Source organism: Rosa rugosa, chromosome 1 (genome assembly GCF_958449725.1).
Source record: "Rosa rugosa chromosome 1, drRosRugo1.1, whole genome shotgun sequence".
Classification (NCBI taxonomy): Eukaryota; Viridiplantae; Streptophyta; class Magnoliopsida; order Rosales; family Rosaceae; genus Rosa; species Rosa rugosa.
Window position 1 is genome coordinate 68633862 of NC_084820.1, and position 22062 is coordinate 68655923.

Sequence of the window (22062 nt, forward strand, 5' to 3'; positions counted from 1 at the left end):
TTCAAAGACGTTTACAACTTGACATAGATGTGACTATTACTGATTCAAAATTTCAAATGACGAGGCTTGAGATCCCGATACATCACTAGCCTGTATCGTTACTTAAACTAATTTTTGTAATTAAAAGCAACTCGTATAAAATTTTTGTCATGGTTTGCGCGAGAGTGTGCATTACAATGACGCAGCCTATTCATATCTCAAGAATTCTCATTTCTTCACTCTCAGCCCACAATGGCCCAACAGCCAGTTCATGTCTCCTCCCTAGGCCTATGTACGGCCTACAAGTCCATCCCTCACACTCTGACCCGCCTTATCTATACCCCAAATTCATCTCCTCCGTCTTCATTTCTCCTTAAACCTAACCCTTCCCTCAGCCGTAACGACCACGTACGGTTCCAAATTCTTCACGTCCGCCACCTCCAACTTTTGTTATTAGGCAATATGTTGATGCATGTTTTCTCTTTTATCCTTTTTGCTGATCTTGTTTTTGATCCCGGAAAGTGCAGATCTCTGGACTGTAGAAGGGTATCATTAAGCTAGGATCACAAGTTATCAGAGAAACCGCAGAGATATGATTGTGCCCGCAGACTGAGCGATGGCTTCCAAAGAAAGCTCTCCATTAATTGCATCACTTGCTTCAATGGATTCGGCTGTTCCTTTCCTGGTCGGAGCTTACTTTGCTGTTTTTATGGTGTTTGTGTGGCAGAAACTGAAACACGATAAAGCCAGTTTGATGGAACCATCAGTTGCTTCTGGTTTGATATGTGGAGAAGGATTGTGGATTCTGCAGCCTCCCATTCTTCACGTCTTCCACAGTTCCACCTCCAATTAACTCACTTCCACCTTCAATATAACTCATTGGTTGAGGCATGTTTTCAGTTATCTTTGTTGGCGATCTTGTTTTTGATCCCGGAAAGTGTAGATCTGTGGAATGTTTGTATCATTAAGTTAGGATCACAAGTTATCAGACAAACAGCAGACATGTACATTGTGCAGTAGCAACAAGGCTTTGACCACCAGCTCTCCATAGCATCAATTCAATTCTGCAACAAATTAAGCAAAGCTTTATTATAATTAAATTGTATGGGATGTTTTTCAACAACAGGATACAGGAGTTTATCCACTGTTAATGAATGTAAAAAGAAGAGAATGTTGTATAATTCGTTAATTACCTTTGGTCCTTCAGATCCTTGTTTGGTTTCTTCGATTTAGTTATGATCAATAGAATCTTTTGCTCGTTTAATTTCAATCAGATGGCTAGATCCTTGTTTGGTTTCTTCGATTTAGTTATGATCAATCGAATCTTTTGCCTGTTAAATTTCAACCGGATGGCTCGTCTCTTGCTTCTTGTTCATAGTTTTCTGTGATTGACATTTGATACCAGTAATGCCATAGTTGCGTTTTGGATCAGAAGAATGGCCTTTAAATATTCAAATCAAGGCAGCTTTGTGTCCATGTGTATCAATCAATAATTCAATATCGAAATCGAAAGTACTCAGATGTGTATCAACTTTGAACCTCGCATTTATTTTATTGCCCACTACTACACAAAAGGCTTCACACGACGGTTTAAAACTGTCGTCTCACGTTTTGCATTTCCGTGGTCTATCGAGGCGTCGTCTGATGAAACGTTGTCAGACGACGGTTTTCAACCGTCGTATACCGATCATTGGATCGACGGTTTGCAGCTGAATCCGTCGTATGATGGACCGGCAGATATGCCGACATGCTGTCGACAGAAATATGTCGTGGTGTGACTTTTATTCATACCACGGTTTTATGATCCAGCCTTGTCTCTTCGTTGTTCAGACGTCGGTTTTATTTTGAAGACGTTGTGCAAACTCTATACACACGACTGTTCTTCTGGCATAGATGTGGTCTCTTTGCTATTCAGAAGTCGGTTTTATTTTGAAGACGTTGTGCAAACTCTATACACACGACAGTTCTTCTAGCATAAATGTGTGCATTGAGACGACACATTTAACATTTGTTGTTGTGTATATACATTTTAGACAATGCCTTTTAGTTATGCTTGTTGTCTCATTTTATATTCAAGAATGATTAGAATCAAGATTCAATTATGATACCAAAATTACCAATTGAACAATGACAATTGATCCCAATATATTGCTGTTATAACCGAACATAAATGTATATAAATTAATTCACTAAGGAGTTCACTAGCCTATGTATCTCCAAAACAAGGAGCAAAACTCCAAAGCTTCCACAAATATATACATCCATAATTGCCAAGGTGGCCATCTCTGCAAAGCTGATCTCCTTCTTCCTCTTTAACATTAGCACAGTAGCTCCTTCCTCTTTAACACTAGCACAGTAGTCATAACCACTACCACAACAACATCCCACCATTTGAATAAACCTGTACAAGTTCATCAACACATTCAAATGACGTCGGACCATGCCCTCATGCTAATATCTAGTCAACAACTGCACAATAAAGACAAGATTGTCAGTGAAGTATCGATCAATACCTGTCTAAGAGTGTTTCTTTGATTTAGTGCATACACAATATCCTGCTCATCAAAGCCATTTTCTTGAGCTATATATACAGGGGGAAATAGTACTTTTACTAGCCACGTCAAATGAATTGTCAAGCCCATAGCCTTGCATCTGGCACAAAATATATCGTCACAGATTCACTGAATAACTCTATAAATAGGAAAAACTAAATCCTTTTGTTCCTTTTATTTCCAGATGCCTAAATTAAGATATGAGTGCGCAAACTACACTGAACCTAAAAGGTTGAAAATGATATTCAACTCAAATATGGAGGAAACGATATTACCTGTCCATTAGTCTAAAAAATCATTGGTACAATCAAACAAGTCAAGAATCTCTTCTAGATTGTAGTAGCCAATCAGTATGTGGTTGCTACGGCAACAATTTGGCTAAGAGAAAAAAGAGTAATAGCAAAGGGAAATGTAAAGAGCATTTATAACAATCCAAAACTAATACAGAGTACTTTACTTAACCCATGGAGAAAGAGCACAGTTCATACCTCCAAATTAACGCAGCACGTCAAAGATCTAAGAAATGAATAGATTAAACTACTCTATAACACTGATTAAAGAAAATTGACACACAGAAACTATGGATCAGGAATGGAATTTACCCAACAAGCCAATGGAAAATGGATCCATCAGAACTCCCACTGACAAAATATTCTTCATGAAAAGGATGCCAAGCCAGAGCTAACAAAATTTAACAATGACAACCATAAGCACTATAATCTTAAAAGATATTAGCAAACACACTAAATGCACTTGAAAATTTGGCCCACTATTAGTCTGTAGCATAAAAAAAGACGCAGGGGAAACTGAGAGGAAGCTTTCAAGATACATATCACACAATTTTATTAAACAATACAACTAGCTAAATCATTTGAAAGCTCATATTGCCCTTAGAAAGATCACATATGAACTAAATTTCTACAACTGAAAACAAAGAAAGCAAATGCTTCATAGCAAAGAACATATCACATGTTCTAGACTTTTAGTTTTAATTCTGATAAGTAGCAAAGAAAATATGATCTTCCCCACCATTTTTTAAGAAACCTACAAACCTTCTACCTTTGAGACAGAAAATGATCACATCCCAATAGCCATTATCCTTAGTTATGTAAACCAAATCAAAGCCTACGGGATAATTCAGGTCAAACCAACAGTAAGTATATCAGAGTTAATCCATAAATTTAACTACGAATCTAACTAATTAAATCAATTTTTTCAGCTTAGTGTTCTGCATTTATCAGTAAATTACTCGTTCAATGCCTTTGAACTTCAAGTAAGAGACAACAAACATCTACATTGACATGAAATTGAACCAAATCCTAACAATTCACACTCGCACAATCACAGGCTCATCGTACAGAAGAGAGAGAGAGAGAGAGAGTACTGCCATTTCCAGATCTGTTTTCACAGAAGCTTGCTCCTTCACCAATTTCTCTGCAAACGAAGGGAACGAACAAGAAATCATCACGGAAATTCAAAATCACCAATGAAATCAACTAGAAAACTGAGAAATTCTAATCAATCAGAACCTGCGGTGAGCTTCAAATTCGCCAAGCTTCCCAACAAAGTCGACTCCGGCGGACGTGAAGAGTAGGCGAAGGTCTTCGGAGGTCCTTCTGAGACCGATTTGGATAGGGACTTGAACTGATCCAAGCTCCTCATGCTTGAAAATTGAAACCCTAGAAAATTGGGGATTTCGAATTCAGCAAAGAATGAATGGGGATCTGGCCTCGTCGTTGTTGAAGGAAAGGTACCTAAAGTCATTGTGTGGGTTTGTATGATTAGCCAATGGAGAAGGCTGTACAGAAATGGTAGCAGAGATAAAATTCTGGGGAAATCAAAGAAATTTAGATTTCCAATCTCAAAACCCAAACAAAGATACCTATGATGCCTCAGAACAAAATTGATTTGAGAGTTCGATTCAGATCTACAGTGGCCAGAACTCAATTTCAACCTCTCACGAGACCAACCACAGCCTCCAAAGCTACAACCATTGCCGAATCGAAGCTAACACCACCACCGAAGCCAATCGAAGCCACAAGCAACCAAATAAAGCAACAATCACCACCGCCAACAGATCTGAAGCGATGGGATGGGAAGGGAAGCGATTTGAAGAACCCTTGAAGCAGAGTTGGTTCTAATTAATCTTAGCATTGTCGAAGAGTGATGGTTGCGGTCGGGGTCGGGGTTTGTCGAAGAGTGATGGTCTTGGTCGGGGTCGGGGTCGCGGTTTTTAGAGGAATGGTTTTGTTGAATACAAGTTGTCGAGAGAAAGGCCAACGAAGAAAGTTGTCGAAGATAAAGAGAAAGGCTAGCTATGTCGAAGAGAGTTTCAATTTTTTGCCCAAGTGTAGAGGGCAACCCCTCGTTTAGGGCATGGACACGGGCATGGGCACGGGCTCATTAGTTAATGGACAAGCCCTCGTACAATATGTTGTCCAAATGTTCAAATTTTGAATTTTGGGTTTGCGCTTTGGGGGGTTTATCTCTTGCTAATTGACTTCATTCATACCACAGTTTTAGACTTATCCGTTGTACCAACCAATATATGTTCTAACTTTCTTGATATCAGATGAAGCTAAAGCTTAGGGTTTGGGGTGAAAACTAGCACCACTAAATGGTGGGAAGATTGGCGCTCAAAGTTTTTCACAGTCATACCACGCTTCTATTCATAAACGTCTTCTGAAGCAATACATAATTTCAGCATGAAAAACACCCGTTGGTTGAATTCATATTAGAAGACAGAAATTTTACAACCGTCGTCTCAATAATGAGAAATAATTCACACCACGGAAAACAGTGTAGCGTCGTATGAGAGGTGTCGTGTGAAGCCTTTTGTGTAGTAGTGGCCGGTGCCTAGTTTTACAAGAATTGGAAGAACAAAAAGCAAATTTAAAGCTTGACATTTCCTCATCCACTACAAATGAAACAGTTATTGCATGCTCCTCCTTTTGTTATTGAACTCACGAAGCAAAGGGATGTGAACATATGGTTAAGCTGTAGTTGAAAACTTGAACAGCATATAATGCCTATAGGACTTTGTTGGAGTCACAATGGTTGAAGGGAAATTAGGGTGGTTCACAGCATCAGGAAATCCCTGAGTTTCCAAACACAATGCTGCACGTGGTTGGTATACAAACCCACCTTTCCCCTTCACATCCTGGAGATAGTTGCTTGTGTAGAACTGCATACCGGGAACATTTGTTGAGAGCTCCATCATCCTTCCTGACTTGCTGTCATGCACCACCGCGGCGCGCTTCAACTTGTTGCCAGCTGGGCCATCAAGCACGTAGTTGATGTCATAACCTTTGGTTGCCGTAAGCTTGTTGATCCTGCTTCCAACTGCTTGAGGCTTGAGGAAATCATAGGGTGTGCCTTTCACGGATGCAAATTTTCCGGTGGGGATGAGACCACTATCTACCAGAGTGATTTTGGATGCAAAGATCTGGATGTGTTGGGAGAGAATGTCACCACTATTGTGGCCGCCAAGGTTCCAGTAAGTGTGCTGAGCTAGATTCACTGGAGTTGGCTTGTTTAGGGCCTTTGCTTTCATTTTCACGATCAATTGTTTGTCTCCAAGGAGTGTGTAGCTGACAGTGACAATAACATCTCCAGGAAACCCTGTAAATAAAATGTGACAGTTTATGTTTTGAATTTCTTGTGTGCATATATAAAAGTATTATGTAAATTAAGCCAGCATCTACCTTGTTCCCCATCAGCACTATGATAAGTGAAGACAATGGAAGGAGTATGACCTTCATTCTTGTACTTCTTCACTTTCCAAACAACATCACTAAATCCTCTAAGCCCACCTGAAATTTCAGTTGGCCAATTCAACAAGGTAAATTGAAGTCCTTATATATCTCAATTTTTGGGGTTAAGGATTGCTATATGTTTCAAGTTAAGACAAGTCTAATGCATACCATGAAGCATGTTTTTTCCTTCATTAGCAACTAACTTGTAATGGGTTCCATTCAAAGTAAATTGAGCGCCACCGATTCTGTTAGCAACGCGTCCGACAATAGCACCGATGTATGAAGTATCATTCTGCAGAATTGCCATTACAAGTTAAGTCATCTCTTTCTAGCTGTATTTGAAATGATACTGTAAGAAAGTCTTTTGTTTAGTCAACTTTTGCTAGGTTCACTCCACTAATCTATTCACGTGTTCCTCTTAATCATGCAATTTGAATAATATAATTTACTTTCTCAAGTCTTTAAGAAGAAAGTCTTTTACTTTAGATCAAGTGAAAGGAACTAGATTTCCATATCCACCGGCCCTCAACTTGTTCTGCAGCTTCTTTTCCCAACACTTTCCAAATGGCCAACTAGTTTTATTGTATTCTAATATACTAATTTGGTGCAATGTGACAAATGACAATAACATATTATATTTCAGTAGTGCTAATCACAACTTCGAGATTAGCAAAGTTAATCATAAAAGAAAACATAAACAGCTCCCAGACCCTAACTAATTGATCAAATTATGTGGAAGAAGAACTACTATAACCAACATATTCTTGCTTAAAAGTTAAATCCAAATTAGAATTGAACCACAGAGCAATGTGGATGTAGATTCCTCATAACAAAAAGTTAGAAGCTTTAGAACATATGTAAATGAATAACAGGAAATGCAGAATAGCTGTGTTAATCATTAAGAAAAAAGTAACAAGAGATACAGAAGCTATAGCTCCCAAGCACCAACTAATAATCACATTATTGGAAGACTGAAGACTAATGTGAAATTAATGTATAATGAATTATAGGAATGCTAAAACATTAGAAAAGAGAAAAGCAACTAGAAAAAGAGAACAAAAATTCACCTTGTACTCATTCACTGAATCATACCCAAGAACAACATCTGCCAGCTTTCCTGAAGACATCAAAAAAAGAATACATAATCAGTTCGAGAAAGAAACTATATAGTGAGGCAAAACCACAATTAATAGCTAACCAAATATCAAGAACAAACCATGTTTGTCAGGCAGGATTAGGGAGATGATAGTTGCACCCCAATTGGTGAATTTGACAGACAAATCACCCTTCTTGAGCTCATAAACACCAACCTTCTCCTTTGGTTCATAACCAGAACCATAAGCAAACCCAGAAGCTACTAGGATGGTAATGACCAAACAAAGGAGCACAGAAATGTTGGCCATTTTCTTAATCAACAACAAAACAGAAAGCTAAAATACACCAGAGCGACTAATGGGTACTTATGCAAACAGTTTGAGGCAGAGGGCTCCAAAGAGGCAAGACAGAGACAAGTCACAGCAGACGCACTTTGTTCATTATGGTTGAGCTCTTATGGTGCTTGCCGCTTGAGCAGTGTTTGACTTGGTAAAAGGTATACAATGTGCTAAGAATCTTCATACTTCATAGTTCAACGTGTGGCCCCAACCAAGAGATGGTATTTCACAGTATACTGCTCAATTTTCTTTTTATATATCAAATACAACTCATTTTTCGAGCAATGATATGAGAGATAAGATTGAATAAGATGACCTTTGTCTTGACTCTCTCTTTCAAAAATATTTGGCATCTTATGAGGTCACAACGGATCAGTCCCGTGAGATTTAGCTCATACAGATAAAGCTCATGCGACTAAATGTGAAGTATATGAGACGTGGGATTCTCCTTTGTAGATGTAGATTGAAGTAAGTTACGACTAGTCAGCTAGTATACTGAGAAAAGTCTTTAGCACGCGCCAAATTGACAAAGCTGGAGTGCTGGATTATGATCTTAGAATATGTTATTAACAAGAAAAGTAAAATTTGCAATCAGAGGAGAAAACACACACTGGGTTACATTTAAACGAAAGAGACTAAACCACACAAAAGACTTTTCAGATAATGCAGGAGAGCTTTTACAAATCAAACAAACAAGCTAATTCCAATCTTGGCTATTATGATGATTGATGAAGACCCATTTTGTTCATCCATTAGACCACAGAAATAAGTCAATAATCCATAAACAAAAAAAGAAAGTTCAACTAGAGCAATAAAAGACAACAATTCATATATTTTTGCCCATCTTTCAAATAATGTACAAGATCAGTTCTGACATTCGCACAATCCAACTTTCTAACCTTGCATTTTGTTGATTGGAAAAAAAAAAAAAAAAAAAAAAATCTTGTATCTTGGACGAACTTTCACTCCGCCTCCAATTCCTCTTTATTTTGTTGAGATAAGCTAGTGTACTGGTGGGTATGAGATACCCTCATTTACAACTATTTAAACAAAAATTTATAAGTATTTGAACCAAAGGGTAAAGCTATGGTATGTTAACATTTCTCATACATCAACTATTTTGACCACTTCAAGGACTCATGTTACCACTTTGAGGACTAATATTACTATTTTGAGGACTCATACGGTAAACTAAGAAAATTTATCACTTTAAGGACTCATGTTACCACTTTGAGGACTAATATTACTATTTTGATGACTCATTTTACCACTTTTAAGGCAATTGTATGCATGTCATACGTTAACACATTGTAGAATTTTCCTGAACGAAAATTGCAACATTGAGAACAAAAGTTACCATATTCATTTACACTATTTACATATAGTTAAACAAAAATTACAACATTGACAACGAATTTGTTCAAAAGCTTGTAAAAATGTCGTAAGAGGTGTAATTACCATTATTAGAACTAAGATTACAACATTGACAACGAATTTGTTCAAAAACTTGTAAAATGTCCTAAGATGTGTAATTACCATTATTAGAACTACGATTACACAAAGTAGGACTCAAATTACAACTTTGACAACAAAATTTGTTCTCACTTTTGTAAATGTGGGTATGAGATACCCACCACTAAACTAGAATTTCCCTATTTTGTTATCATAGCTGCATGAAAGAAAAGGAAAAAAAATTAAAAAAAGGGTGCAAGGTACAAGAAACCCATGTTTTTGCTGAGTTTTCTGCCTTTATAATAGTACGTTTCATCTTCGATGAACTTGTGGCATGTGTTCCTCTTTCAAATTTTCACATTCTTCAGTTGCAGCACAAAGTGTGCCTTTCCGGCCTACAAACGTTCAACCAAGTCAATACTCTGCATGTACGCTTTAGAAAATGCAAAAATTGCTTGGCTCTGAAATCTGAATATATATGAACAATCTTGTTTAATTATACATTAGAAAAAAAATTCCAAAGGGATAAAAAAACATTTCAGGTACTGACCACTGACCAGTACAACAAACACAAACCATCTTCAGAGTAGCAAGCCAAAATCATACAAAAGATGAAAAATTTGAAATTGCAAGGAAGAGAATCAAACAACTCCAATTAAAACTTTCAGTCACTTCAACAGTTTTGCATGCTTACTGTAAAATAAAAATATTTCCTATGTGTATCATTTAACTGTTGAAGAAAACTAGTACAAGTGCATCCAAATACCCAAAAGAACTTCCTATATTATAAAAATGGGGCCGTGACCACTTACCCAATTTTAGATTAAAAATTGCTCACTTACTCTACTAAGAGTTTTTTACTCCCATTTACCCAATCTAACATCTATTGACAGTATTGCCCTCATTTTAACTAATAAATTACACTCATCTCTCTCTCCCCCCTCCCCTCTTCGATCTATACTCTCTCTCCTCCCCCCTCACTGATTTCTCTCTCTCTCTCTCTCGCAGATCGCCTCCGCCTTCTCTTCCATCTCTTTCTCTCTCAGATTGCCTCCACCTTCTCTTCCAGATCCGCCGGTGAACCGCCATTTCCGACTTCACAAGGTGGCACGATGTTTTGACCTTGATGTAGGGGCTCCAGTTCGCAGCGAGTCCACACTCCCTGACGATTCTGATGAACAAGTATGAAGACGGCGAGGGCAGTGATTGAGAGGTGTAAAACGGCGTCGTAGCCAGGGGCTGTGGCGGCGCGGAGGAGTTGATCGAGAAAGTGAGATCATAATCAACTCCGCAAAGCTGCGAAGAGACCTGACCAGGTGTTGGTGAAGAGGATGAGGGAGATGAATTCAGCGAAGAGACCATAATCAACTCCGGTTTTTCAAGCAATTGTTTTATGTCTGGAACCCATTCATTGGATTCTTCAAGCAATTACCTAACCCAGGTTTTTCCTTACATGGAAGTTATTTGCCACTGATGCCTGGAAAGTTTTATGGTGTGGGCTATTTGTCCACCACTGATGACTACAAAGTTTTGGTAGCCTGCTCTAAAATGAGATCATCACCAACACAGAATAGTAGTCACCATCTAGATTCTCGTAGCTGAGATCATCACCAACACATAATTTTATTTTTTTTTTGGTAAATTTGGCCTTTATAAGGAAAGAAGAAAGAAGAATGAAAAAAAAAGTTTTATTGAGTAGTTATACATGTCTATTGCGGGGCAATAATATGCATATAAATTGATCAATTGTGCCTGTAGTGTATTCATTTTGGTTTTGGGAGTTTATGCAATTCACTGGAGGGCAATAATATGATTATTGGAGGCAATAATATGATTATTGGGAGGCAATAATATGATTATTGGGAGGCAATAATATAAGTATTGGGGGGTAATAATATGCATATAAATTGATCAATTGCGCCTGTAGTGTATTCATTTTGGTTTTGGGAGTTTATGCAATTCACTGGAGGGCAATAGTATGATTATTGGAGGCAATAATATGATTATTGGGAGGCAATAATATGAGTATTGGGGGGCAATAATATGATTACTAGGGGAAATAATATGGTTACTGTGTATTATTAGGGGGCAATAAATTCAGACGCCGGAATCCGCCACCGGAGTCAAGCAAGGTCTCCAATGACTTCTTTCTGTAAGTGACAAAGAAGAAGAGGGCAAAATTGTCCCAAAAATAAATACAAATAAATTAAAAAAGACTTAATTGGGTATTAGGGAAATAATCTCTTAGAGTGTTTGGGTAAGTGGGCAATCTCTTAGAGTGTTTGGGTAAGTGGGCAATTTTTAGTCTAAAATTGGGTAAATGATCATTTCCCCTTATAAAAATAGTGATACACAAAAGGCAAAAAAATAAAATCACATGTATATCAATTTACCTTCTTCAATCCATCATCTTCTTGAGAAGAAACATAATCATCATCACCTTCTTCATTGTGGAAATAACCCCATGGCACATATATGCCACACATCCATCACATGCATTTGGATCAAATTTGCTAACACTCATATCCTATTTTTTCCATGTGGGATGTATAATCTCAACATGGCTCCGCACGTGTGGCGAATTTTCAAGTCATACACGTGGACAACTTTGGGTGATGTGGAGCTCGTGTGGCCGTGAGGCATGCACACGTGGGATAACCCTCTCTGTCTCTGATACCATGATAAAGTAAGTTGGGGTTCACATCCAAAACCAATTGACAATGGATGAATTTAGGGCTGGGCATTTTAGCCCGAAAGCCCGGAAGACCGGCCCGACCCGTCACAACCCGGCCCGTACGGTCCGGGCCCTAAATTTTTTTCCCGCAAAACGGTTCGGTCAGGGCCTGAAGTAAATAAAAACGGTCCGGGCCCGGGCCTTGTGTTTTCAGAAACAAAAAGCCTGTAAGGCCCGTATATACCAATTTATTGATTATTTTATTCTCTCCACGCGTCCTTATTCTTCTCTGAGTTCTCTCCACGCGTCAAATACCCTCTCTCCTTCTCCTTCAGTTTTTTCTTCTTCCTCCTCCTCCTCCTCTTTACTTCTTCGGATCTTCCTCTTCCGCTTCGCCAAGAAAGTGAAGAGCGACGTCTAGTCTGCCAAGTCTGCCTCCTCGATCTCGACTACGGCCTCCCCGTCCAGGTCGCCCTTGCTATTGGCTCCGACGAAGCCATTCCCAACAGCGACGTCAATCGGGTCGATTCCGGAAATGGGTCGGTGCCCAGATCAGATTCCAAGGTGGGTTCTTGATTTTTTTGAGTTTTGAATTTTTCATGGATTTTTGAGTGTTCTTGTTCATTTTATTGATTGGTGGGTTGTTTCAGGTTTTGGGGGAGAAGCGGGTTGGTGTTGAATTGGGAGGTGAATATGAACTTGGGCTTAGAAAACGGATTAAGATGCGGGATCTTGAATCAGTGTGCCGCGCTGAAGGTACTTGTTTTAATTAATTTTTTTTTTCGGTTGGGGTTTTGACTTTTGATTGATTATTATGAACTCTATTGAAAATAATTCTGCACTGTTTTTAGAGATTTTGTCTTCAGTATGTATTTGAAGCAGTGTGGAATTGTGTGGTATTGCAGTAAAGATGGCTTAGAATCTAAGTACCTTCATGTGGAAGTAAATTTATGTTCGTAGTGTAGATTGAAGTAAATTTTCAGTTCATTTGGGTGTTTCTGATATAATTTTTCCTCTCCCTATTAAGATTGTACCATGGTTGCTGATGGGAAGGTCGACTTCGACATGTGCTCGTCCTCCCAAACCACCAAAGAGCAAGAGGAAGGCTGGAAGAGGGCTGAGAGCCGAGACCTGAAAAGAAAAAGAAAAAAGAAAAAAAAAATGTATTTTGGGCCCGAAAGCCCGGAAACTCGGCCCTAAATGAAACGGGCCAGTCCCGGGCCCAGCAAATGATAACTTGAACCCGGCCCGTGCCCAGCCCTAGATGAATTTGCTCAAACTCTTATAAACTCATAGACAAAGTTCCATTTTTTCCATGTGGGATGTATAATCTCAACAAACTAGACAGGATTGGAGTGTGCTTTATGTAAATTTTAATGGACTTGTGGTTTCTAGATGCCCTTCTCTCGAGACTTTGGTATTATTTTCTTGTAAAAACATAAAAGAGCTTCAACTATATGATTTTCAAAAGCTCAAGGATGTTGAACTTGGCAATTCGATCAGATGAATTTTTGAGCTACAAGATTGAAGCACCCAATCTTGAATCTCTTCTTTATTTGGAGCACGAAATTGGTCAAGAAGTATAGATGACAAAAATCTCAGGACCAGCCTTGAGAACAGGTATAGATCAAGAAGAAAGATCTTTCATTTTCCATTTGTTCAGGAAATTTTATAATATGTAACAAGTATCAGTTTTTGTGTTTTAGTTCGGCTTCAATCAATTTCCCTTTTTAGCACTTGATTCAATTAATACGCTGCATATTGGATAAAGCGACAAACCCAAAGGAATCAAAACTTTATGAAATTATGAGAACAAATATTCAGTGCACCAACATAAATGGACGACTGGATAACATAAAATATATTTTTTTGTTATAAAAAAAATTGCTTATAAATATCAACAGCTGAGATCTGCTGGTTCACTATTTGCACCGCCGGTACATAGAAGAATTTTCCTAAAATTCTCCTTAATTATTTAGTTTTTATATATCAATTATTTTTCTGGATGTTCTCCATGCCCTAGATTATAGGGATTTGTGCATGTGTGTGATTTCTGCATATGTTGGAGGTGATTTTGGAGGAGGATGTGTCTTTGGAGGAGAGTATTCAACATAGATCTCATCTTCACCATCTGGGTAGTTTTCAGGAGGATGTGTTGTAGGAAGAGAATAGTCCGCACCAAATTCATCTTTGCCATGTGAATCACCTTTCAACGTCGGCGGTTGAGTTGGAGGGTCTGTTCTTGCATATGTTGGAGGTGATTTTGGAGGATGTGTCTTTGGAGGAGAGTAATCAACATAGATCTCATCTTCACCATCTGGGTAGTTTTCAAGAGGATGTGTTGTAGGAAGAGAATTCACCTCAAACTCAACAACATCATCCATTCCTTCACCATGTTCATGGATGTTTTGTTTTTCCGTTACTGATGTAGATCTTTCTATCCGAATTCCTTCAACATTATTGAGGTGAAGGAACAAAAGCAAGAAAATAAGAGAGCCAAATATGCGGAGTGCTTTGGCAACAAAACTTAAGTCCGCACTTGAATTCCTCATCTCTCAGGCACAAGTTTAATTTGTAACGTGGGGATGGTAGAAATCTCATCCATATATATATGCACCCAAGAAAACATATTTGGGAATTTCAAAACTTTTTCCTTCCTTTCTTACTTTTTATTCTCCATTCAATTTCTTTTTTACCTTTTAGGGAAAGATATAGTCTATTCAAAGTGATATAGATGGAATGAGTTTAATTGAGTTTGATTGTGGCGGTTTTCACATGAGAATACCAGAGTCAATGTGGTGTAGATAGGTTTGAATTTGGATGGAGACAAAGGCATGTCAAACGTAATTCAGATGAGAAATAAAGATTTTACTTCGTTTAACATGTGTATCACACTATCACAGTCACATTATTTGAAGGAATAAAACTGTAGTAGTAAAGAAGTTTAGTAAATTTTTAATTAGATTTGAATTTCTATCTACTCATCTAAATACATATATACATTATTCTTCATTGAAACAAAATTTCATAACATCCCCGCATGATTTCTAAAACTGCACAAAGAAAGCGAGCTCTTAGTAAAACTGCCCTATATATGTATCTGAGTCAAAACTCTATCCCCATTGCATTGAATTTGAATACCAGAGTCAATGTGGTGTAAATAGGTTTGAATTTGGATAGAGACAAAGGCATGTCAAACGTAATTCAGACGAGAAATAAAGATTTTACTTTCTTTTAACATGTGTATCACACTATCACAGTCACATTATTTGAAGAAACAAAACTGTAGTCGTAAAGAAGTTTAGTAAATTTTTAATTAGATTTGAATTTCTATCTACTCATCTAAATACATATATACATTATTCTTCATTGAAACAAAATTTCATAATATCCCCGCATGATTTCTAAAACTGCACAAAGAAAGTGAGCTCTTAGTAAAACGGTCCTATATATGTATCTGAGTCAAAACTCTATCCCCATTGCATTGAATTTGAATACCAGAGTCAATGTGGTGTAAATAGTTTTGAATTTGGATGGAGACAAAGGCATGTCACACGTAATTCAGACGAGAAATAAACATTTGAACTCTTTGTTGGTGTCGATTTTTGGAAGAAATTATGGAAAGTTGTGATGCCTAGTTCAGCGAAGATTCATATTTGGAGGGTTTGTCATAACATTTTCCCTTCAAGGGAAAGATTATTGTCTAGAAGAGTGCCTTTTGAAACACAGGTTTGTGTTCTTTGTGAAAGTGCAACTGAGACATCTTTGCACATTTGTCGTGATTGTCCTTTTACAAAACAAGTTTTACAGGGTAATGGTGTGTTGGTTCAAACTTGTTTCAGTCCACAAGCTTTGAATTGTGACTTGCTAGGGTGGTTGAGCATTTGTGTTCATGCTTTATCTTTAAAGGACTTGGGGGATCTTCTGTTTCTTTTGTGGAGTGTGTGGAAGGAAAGAAATAGTAGAGTATGGGATGATAGGAAAGGTCAACCTTGGGATGTTCTGCTTAAGGCTACTACAAGATTACAGGATTTCTGTTTTCATAATACTAGGCCGACCTTGAGGGAGACTGGCAGCTCAAGATTGGCTCGGTGGCGGGCTCCATCAGTGGGTCTCTATAAAATTAATGTGGATGGCAGTTTTGATCATGTCTCAAGAAAATGTAGCGCTGGTTTTGTGGTGCTTGATTGCAATGGCACAATGATAGCAGGAGGAGGGAAACCGCTGAGTGGTTTGCTTTCAGCTGAACATGCAGAAGCCTTGGCATGTAAACTAGCTTTTGACTTTGTCTTGGATCAGGTTTTGGTATCGGCCATCGTGGAGACTGACTCTCAGCTTGTGCAGCAGCAATTGTGCAGGTCTGAGGGGAATTTCTCACAGCTTGGGCGGCTTTATGATGATTTGGACTCCATTTTGAGAGCTCACTCTAATTTGAAGGTAGTTTATATCAGAATAGGTGCTAATAAAGCAGCGCATCTGATGGCTGCATTTGCTAGTTCGTTATCTCAAGAATGTTTTTATTTTTCTCCTCCTCCCTTTCTGCTTGCTGTTATTGCAGCTGAGCAAGACCATATGTAATTCTTATTATGATTAATAAAAGTTAACCTCTTCTTTTCAAAAACATATGTATCACACTATCACAGTCACATTATTTGAAGAAACAAAACTATAGTAGTAAAGAAGTTTCGTAAATTTTTAATTAGATTTGAATTTCTATCTACTCATCTAAATACATATATACATTATTCTTCATTGAAACAAAATTTCATAATATATATCCCCGCATGATTTCTAAAACTGCACAAAGAAAGCGAGCTCTTAGTAAAACTGCCCTATATATGTATCTGAGTCAAAACTCTATCCCCATTGCATTGAATTTGAACACAGCCGGGCACTAAGCTGGATTGGCTAAACACCAAAACTAATCAAAGTGATTAAGAATTGAGGATCTTTCTATATTGTTGATGTATGTTGAACTAGCGTTCTTAGAGAAAGTCTTATCGTTAAGTTAAAATAAAATTATATCAAGGGATCACTCATATTAGCTAGCTGGATTTTACCAAAAAAAGAATAATGCTAAAATAGATCATAGGGTGGTTCTAGTTGGACCTCCAAATTTGATATTTGGACCTTGTTAACGTTAGTGACCGAGGGGTCTCTAGTTAGCTTTAGAGAGAGAGAGAGAGAGAACGACACAAGAAGTATAGTGGTTCATTTCCCGCCTTAGCGGGAAACTACGTCCATTTGAATGTTTAACTAGTGTGTTCGGGCCTTGCGGCCCAAAGGGATTACAAAAGATGTAATGGGATGGATGAGTAAGTGGGAATATAGGGGAAGGAGGCTCTCTCATTTACATTTTCTTAGATGTAGGACTCAAAGTCACTATTCTAGTCTAGAAAAGCATATTGTGGAGGCAACTTGGCAAGGCCGGAAATGTGGCTTCCCGGCGACGGATTTGTGACTTTCGGATACCGTAGCGTAGCTTGAACATAGGGCTACAAGATGCAAGTAGCGGTTGGGCCTCACCATGGCTTGTGGGTGTCCCAAAGAGGGTGTTACTTATGCTTGGTGAGATAGCAAATACTCTATATTGTTGGAGGTATGTACAAGTCCCCGAAGTCCCCGAGTAAGAGGAGCTTCTTGGTTGGGGAGTTATACACATGATGTCACCAAGCATAAGTAACCGGGCGGTACGGAGCCCCTACAAGTCCCCGAACTCCGTAAGCAAGAAGGGACTCGTTTGATCCTGCACAATGAGACAAAAATGCGCATATGTAGAATGCTTTGTTGTATTGGTTATCGCTCGTATTAATGGAATGCGAAAAGAATTCGATTTGTAGTGAGCAACAAATGGTAGAAGAATTCAATATTCCATTAATGTGTATGAACATGTAAAATATTGGTAGTTGTATATGTGGATCTTATGGCCATATAACACGCACAATAGATAGTGGCAAGTGTAATGGGTGTCCAAAGTAATTTTGTGGGAGTAGTCCCGGTGACATAGAATGAAGCGTTTGTGAACTTGGGGCTTAAGTAAAACATGTTGGACATGATCGAGCAAGTTGGGTTGTTCGAGCAAGTTGGGTGTAGTTGAGTGTGTAGGCGCTGTGCGAGCATGCGAGGCGTGGCCCAAGCGCAAGTCGTGGCCATACTCGATACCCAAGCGAGTCGTAACCCGAGCAAGTCGTTTATCCGAGCATGTTTAATTAAGTCGTAAGTGTCACAAGCTTCTAGATGTATGTCACATGAAAGTGAATTTAAGCATGTATGTGTGTAGCATGTACTTGTAGTAAAGTTGCTAATTAATAACATTTTGTAGGCATGCTTAAGAGTCATGGCAAATGCTCTAATTGCAAGAGCGTAAAAGATAAGATAGAGTGACTTATCTTATGTCGATTTCGAGTAAGTTGGAGTTGGAATTGATATAAGTACCCAAATCATGATGGAGTTGTCCAAGCATGACGGTCCATTGCTCCAGCGAAGCATCCTTGTAGAATGATGATGATTTCGTTAATCTTGGAGGTGATCGGTGATTATGCCTCCTCAACATAAGATAAAGTAAGTGATTAGTACTCCTTCCATATAATTGAATTGATTAAATATGTGTCATAGATATTTAATGTACACATGTTTGAGAATGTCACGGTAGTGACCATAGTGATATTGTTGCTTCGTATATATGCATGGCATCAATTGACATGTAAAGTCTAGAATTTCATGCGCATGTGCAGATGCAAATTTGCATCATATTTGAATTAGGTGAAGCAAAAAAAATAAAAATTGATCTACTGTGTGATCATGGCATGTGGAGCTTATATAAGAGCATGGGTACATGGCAAGTACTCGTTCAAGGTGTGATTGTCTAATTGCTAGCTTTATAAACCAAGAAGGTTGTACACGTGCAGAAGCTTAATTGCAATGCTTTGCACACATAAATAAATGAAACCCATGTGTGATAGTGTTGATTAATGATAAGTATATGCTTGTGGTTGACCACCAAAATAATTGAAGTAAACCATCTAAGAGACGATTAATACGGACCAGGGTATCAGATATGCATGACATGATAATTGATGCCATTTCGTCCATGTACATCACAGAGTCATGTCCAAGTAAATGCCAGTTTGATAATAATGAAAGCCAAATAAGGTAAACACATGTTAACCTCATGACACTAGTTTATTATGCTCTCAAAAGTCATATATGGCTAGTTGTAACGTGCACGGATGATGCAGTATGTACTTAGAATGAAGCATGAGGTGTCTAGTATAGCATCATATATGCATTTGCCAAACCATTTGTTCGGTGGACATCTGGAATCAAAACAGATTAAGAGTGTACATGTGGCCGCATATATAATTGTAGAATCTGCTGGGCGACACATGCAGATACAAGCATGAAGTATGAATGCACAGTAAGTCGAAAAGCATATATATATATATATATATATATATATATATATATATATATATATACAGTCCGGCTACACTAAGGATATATATATATAGATCACTTTTGCAAAATTTCAGCCAAATTGGTGATCATTAAGGCATCCAAAACTGCAAATTACAACAATGTAAACGAACGGTTCCGGTTAGACAGATTCGGTTCGTTCGTGTAAATTGCAGTTTTGGACGCCTTAACGATCACCAAATTGGCTGAAATTTTGCAGAGGTGATCCATACATTAGGACCTAAAAACTGAACGGTTAAGATGTGAAAATGTGATCGGAAAGTGGGTGAAAACAGTAAATCCGTTTCATAAGAAAAACTAAGGACATCCTTACCTGAGAAAAATCCTATATATATATATATATTGTTAAGTGTTTTATGTTTTGAATTAGCTTTGAATAAGTAAAAGTCCTAGTCTACTAGGAGTTTGTTTTGTTTACCAAGTCTTTAGGGATATCCCATGAACTTAGGAGTTGTTAGTCATGGGTAGTTGTTCCAGATTTTTTGCTTAGTTTGTTTTGTACGCTCTATTTATACAGAGCCTCTTTCAATCAATGTTAATGTAATTCAGTTCCAATAATCATTCTCTGTTTCATATCGTTCTCTTATTCTAACAATCTGGTATTAGAGCCCCCACTGGGCCTGAGGTGAAAAGCAGCAGCTTTGTGCGTCTTGCAGCAGCAAGGGTTATGGCAACAGAGAACAACTACGTGCAGCCTTCAATACCACGCTTTGATGGTCACTATGACCATTGGAGTATGCTAATGGAGAACTTCCTGAGGTCGAAGGAGTATTGGAGCCTCATTGAGACAGGCTTTACTGAGCCTGCCACTGGAGAGGGGATGACAGCTGCACAGAGAAGGACATTGGATGAGTTGAAGCTGAAAGATCTCAAGGTAAAGAATTACCTCTTTCAGGCAATTGACCGCGCAATTTTGGAGACCATTCTCCAAAAGGACATAGCGAAGCAGATATGGGACTCGCTGAAAAAGAAGTATGAAGGCAATGCAAGAGTGAAACGCTCTCATCTCCAAGCACTACGTCGAGAGTTTGAGACCCTTGAGATGAAGATTGGTGAGTCTGTTTCAGATTATTTCTCAAGAGTTATGTCGGTGGCAAATAGGATGCGAACCCATGGCGAACAGATGCAAGATGTTACTGTGGTGGAGAAGATACTTCACTCCTTGACTGACAAGTTCAACTACATAGTCTGCTCCATTGAAGAATCCAAAGACATTGATCAGTTATCAGTGGATGAGCTGCAGAGTTCGTTGCTCGTACATGAGCAAAAACTCAATCGAAATAATGGAGAGGAGCAAGCAGCCTTGAAAGTAGCAATAAATGGTGGTTTTTCAACAAGAGGAAAAGATCGTGGGACTTGGAGAGGTAGAGGCAGAGGCTTTCGAGATGGCAGTGGCAGTAGGACCCGACATGATCTTCAATCCTACGATAGGACCAAACATGATCTTCACTCCTACGATCATCAGTCCTCGAATTCCCAAAGTACAGGTAGGGGCATTTTGATAAGTCCAAAGTTGAATGCTTCAGATGTCATGGGCTCGGTCACTTTCGTTCGGAGTGTCATGTGAAGCTTCACAAAGACAAGCAAAAGAATGGGGAGCAATCCAATTTTGCAGAGAAAAAGGAAGAGGAAGAAGAGACACTTCTTATGGCATTGCATGTGAAGGAGGAGCCTGAAGTAAACACATGGTACTTAGACTCCGGGTGTAGCAATCACATGTGCGGTAGTAAGTCATCTTTCTCTGTTTTGGATGAAGCATTTCGCACTGTTGTAAGGTTTGGTGATAATTCTACTGTGAATGTTATGGGCAAGGGTGATATTCGAATTAGAACTAAAGCTGATCATATTGAAACAATCTCCAATGTGTTCTATGTTCCTGATTTGAAGAGTAATCTGTTGAGTATTGGTCAGCTTCAAGAGAAGGGATATGTGTCTACAATCAGGGAAGGTGCTTGTGAAGTTTATGATCCTCAAAGAGGTCTAATTGCTCATGTAAAGATGACCCCAAACAGATTGTTTCCGCTGCGAATCAAGAGTGCTCATTCATGCCATTTGACCGAGATAAAAGATTCAACATGGCTATGGCATTTTCGCTATGGTCATTTGAATTTTAATGGATTGCAGACACTATATCAGAAGAAGATGGTTACTGGTCTTCCTCAAATCTGTCCTCCCTCCAACAAAGTATGTGAAGATTGTTGTGTTGGCAAGCAGCATCGTGAGTCATTCCCAAAAGGAAAAGCCTGGAGAGCTTGTGCACCACTTGAGCTAGTTCATTCTGACATATGTGGACCCATCTCTCCGGAATCTAATGGTAAAAAGAAGTACTTTATTTCTTTTGTTGATGATTATAGCCGGAAAACATGGGTTTATTTTTTGTTAAAAAAATCAGAAGCTCTTGCTACATTTAGAAGCTTTAAAGTTCTAGTTGAGAAGGAGGTTGGCAAACCTATTAAGATCCTGAGGACTGATCGTGGTGGTGAGTACAACTCACAGGAGTTTGTGAGTTTTTGTGCTTTGCATGGAATTCGGAAGCAGCTTACTACAGCCTATACACCACAACAAAATGGTGTATGTGAAAGGAAGAATCGTACTATTGTAAATATGGTACGAAGCATGCTTGCAAGAGGAGGAATTGGGAAGTCTTTTTGGCCGGAGGCAGTAAATTGGAGCATTCATATATTGAACAGAAGCCCTACATTTGCTGTTCAAAATATGACTCCACAAGAGGCGTGGAATGG

At 38.5% G+C, this 22062-nt stretch overlaps 1 protein-coding gene and 1 long non-coding RNA gene across 2 annotated transcripts; one reads left to right on the forward strand and one right to left on the reverse strand.

Annotated features, from left to right (window-relative positions):
• Positions 1-200: 200 nt before the first annotated feature.
• Positions 201-1249, forward strand: LOC133746239 (uncharacterized). The gene is made up of 2 exons (XR_009864037.1): positions 201-387; positions 507-1249. It is a non-coding gene; the product is annotated as an uncharacterized LOC133746239 (long non-coding RNA).
• A 4130-nt stretch (positions 1250-5379) lies between these two features.
• Positions 5380-7888, reverse strand: LOC133746246 (uncharacterized). The gene is made up of 5 exons (XM_062174429.1): positions 7503-7888; positions 7354-7403; positions 6455-6578; positions 6236-6343; positions 5380-6152 (listed from the first exon to the last, which is right to left on the reverse strand). The coding sequence occupies exons 1-5, from the start codon at positions 7687-7689 to the stop codon at positions 5524-5526; spliced, it is 1098 nt and encodes a 365-aa protein (XP_062030413.1). The 5' UTR covers positions 7690-7888; the 3' UTR covers positions 5380-5523.
• Positions 7889-22062: the final 14174 nt, after the last annotated feature.